This window comes from Crocodylus porosus, unplaced genomic scaffold (assembly GCF_001723895.1).
Source record: "Crocodylus porosus isolate Cpor-Errol unplaced genomic scaffold, CroPor_comp1, whole genome shotgun sequence".
NCBI classification, from domain to species: Eukaryota; Metazoa; Chordata; order Crocodylia; family Crocodylidae; genus Crocodylus; species Crocodylus porosus.
The window spans coordinates 1,398,071-1,400,931 of NW_017728953.1; the positions used below are offsets into that span (position 1 = coordinate 1,398,071).

General features: G+C 59.9%; 1 protein-coding gene across 1 annotated transcript in view; it reads left to right on the forward strand.

Moving 5' to 3' along the window:
- The first annotated feature begins 2,433 nt into the window (after positions 1–2,433).
- The window catches only part of LOC109324409 (keratin, type II cytoskeletal 5-like), a 102,887-nt gene continuing 102,459 nt past the window's right edge, over positions 2,434–2,861 (forward strand). Inside the window, exon 1 of the mRNA XM_019556404.1 lies at positions 2,434–2,503. Within this exon, the coding sequence (XP_019411949.1) occupies positions 2,434–2,503 (70 nt within the window). The remainder of the gene's footprint in view (positions 2,504–2,861) is intronic.

A 2,861-nucleotide genomic window follows, 5' to 3' on the forward strand; every position in this document is an offset into this window, starting at 1 on the left:
TCGTCCTCCGTGTCCAGGATTTGCCTGCAATGGAGCCAGCGAGACCACGGTGAGGGGTGGGGCTCTCACCCCTCAGCCCAGCCCCTCCAGTCTGCCCGGCACAGAGTCCCAGTGCCCCCCTACTCATCGCTTCCCACTGCATGTGCAGGGTATCCCGACGCCTCACCGTGGCCCTAAAGACCCCTCAGCTCATCCCCAGCAGGGACACGCCCTCCGCCGGCCCAGCCCCACCTGGTCTCATCGATGTAGACGGCCTCCAGCAGCGAGGCCGTGTACTCCAGGTTCTTCTTGAGCTCCTCAATGTTGACCTCGCCATTCTCCAGCTGTTTCACCATGTACCTCAGCCTGGAAGACAAGGAGGGAAAGGGGTCAGCACGGCCACACCAGCCACAGGGCACCAGAGCCATGGTACCGCCAGCCACCCTGCGCATTGAAGGGGAGACGGCAAGACACCAAGGCCTGGCAGAGCAGGAGGGCCAGATGCTGCCCCTGGACTGCATTTGCAGCAGAGAAAGAGCAAGGGACACGTGTCTCCCTGTCCACAAGATGCATCAATGCGCACACGAGACACCACTGGTGCATGCACGAGAGATCACAGAACACGAGGGTCAGAAAGGACCTCAGGAGGTCCCCCTGCTCCGAGCAGGACCAGCCCCAAGGCTTTGTCGAGCCAGGTCTTAAACCCCTCCAAGGATGAAGACTCCACCACCTTTTTGGGGAGCCTGTTTCAGTGCTTTACTACCATCCTAGGGAAACAGTTTTGCCTAATATCCAATCTTAACTTCCCTGGCTGCAACTGGAGCCCATTGCTCCTTGTGCTGTCATCTGCCACCGCTGAGAACAGTCCAGCTCCATCCTCTGTGCAACCCCCTGCAGGGAGTTGAAGGCTGCTTTAAATCCCCATTCAGCCTTCTCTTCCCCAGACTAAATAAGCCCATTTCCCCCTGCTCACAAGTCACGTGTCCCAGCCCCCCCAGCCACGCTCTTTACCAATTCTCCAACGTGTCCACATCCTTTCCGGAGTGGGGAGCCCGAAACGACGCAGGACTCCGGACGTGGCTGCACCAGGGCTGAATAGAGGGGAAGAATCACTGCTCTTGATCTGCTGGCACCGCTCCTACCAGTGCAGCCCAGGATGCCATTAGCCTTTGTGGCAACATGGGCACTGTGGCAGGCTGTGGGGCCAGGGGTGGTGATGCCAAGTACAGGCTGCTCAGGACTGGGCCAGCTGAGGAAGATGATTAGCAGCCGGAGGGAGGAAAAAGACCTTCAGGGCAGGGAAACTGGGGACACAGGCAAAAAGAAGAGAAGGGAGTGAGAGCGGCCTGGCCACTGGCTGCAACACCGGCCCAGGGACTCTCAGGGCCCCAGGGCTACGAGGCTGGGAGCAGGATCGGAGCCCGAGAGGAGAGACTGCAGCGAGGAACCTTCTTGGGGTGGAAGAGGGTTCAGACCTGTGAATTAGCCCTTTATGGACTGCTTTTGGTGTCCAATTTTGAGGACTGACTAATGCAGGAGGGCACCTGGGTGTCCCACTAGGTGTGCCCTGAGAATACAGCTTGTATCAGGTCTGAAGATGGTTTGAGCCCCCGAGCCTGCTACGGGCAGCTGCTGGCTCCTCTTCAGCTTCTTGTGCACTGTCACCCCTGGGGCCTTTTCTGCAGAGCTGCTGCTTAGCCAGGTATCCCAACCCGACTCAGTCCCCAGCCTGTCCCGGTGGGTGAGATTGCTCCATCCTACGTGCAGGACTTGGCACTCGTCCTTGCTGAATTTGCACCACCGCATATGAGACGCACCAGTGCTGTTTGCACAAGACACCGGTTGCTGTACAAAACAAGGCACTGGGTGCTGAGCTCAAGGGTACCATACCCCTCACCTCCAAGCAAGGGAAAATGAGCCTGGTCCAGGGAAGGAGGTCTATCTGCATGCCATCCAAGGGGTCATCCCAGTTCCTAAGTGACTGAGACCCCCCCCACCCCCTGCCTGCAGCCACATGGGCCTCAGGGAGTTGGCTTTTCTCATCCATGGGGCACTGGCAGGGGCCAGACCTGGAGCCCAGCTCATTCACCCGAGTGCCCAGAGCCTAAGAAGCAGGCACGTCTGCAGCCCCTACCCCCAACTCACTCATGCCCTGAACCATGGATATGTACAGAGTGAAGGATCACAGCCATGGAAGAGATGAGTGGAGAGGTTTTCTCTGCCATCTCTAACCCAGTGGTGGATTGAACGGTCTCTGCTTCAGTGCCCTCCCTCTATGACATCCACATCTGCTGCCCGCAGAGACCGAAGCTAGACAGATTACGGACCTGAGCCCAGCCGTGGAGCACTTCTGATCACAGGAAACCCACAGTGCTGAGCCCGGGTAGGGGGGACAGGATATCTAGCACCCGCAGCTCCAGTCAGGGGTGCGGGGCCGAGACCCAGAAGGGCGGCATGCCGTCTCCCAAAGCCAAGTGCCAGGATCTAGGCTGCGTCTCTCTGAGCGGCTCGACAGCTCGGGCTGGTATGCACCGCTCAGCAGGTCTCCCAGGACGAGGCTGTGTCAGTCACGGTGTCGGGAAGAGGGGGATCAAAGCCACCGACTGACTTGGCAGAGAGCCCCCAGGGTGCAGCTGCTGTCCCTGCCCCTGGTGCCAGCACCGACGCTGCAGCTCCCTGCCGAGACGGACAGAGACGGAGGCTGGCCTGGCTGCTGGTTCAGCCATTCATTTCATGCCAGGCAGCGGCAGAGACTGGCACAGGCAGGGGGGTAAGGACAGCGAGACCTGCCCCACACCAGGCTGAGCCCCAGCTCCGGGACCCAGCTTGGGGCAGCTGGGCGCACGCAGCCCTGAGAGCACAGGGGAGGTGTCCCCAACTCT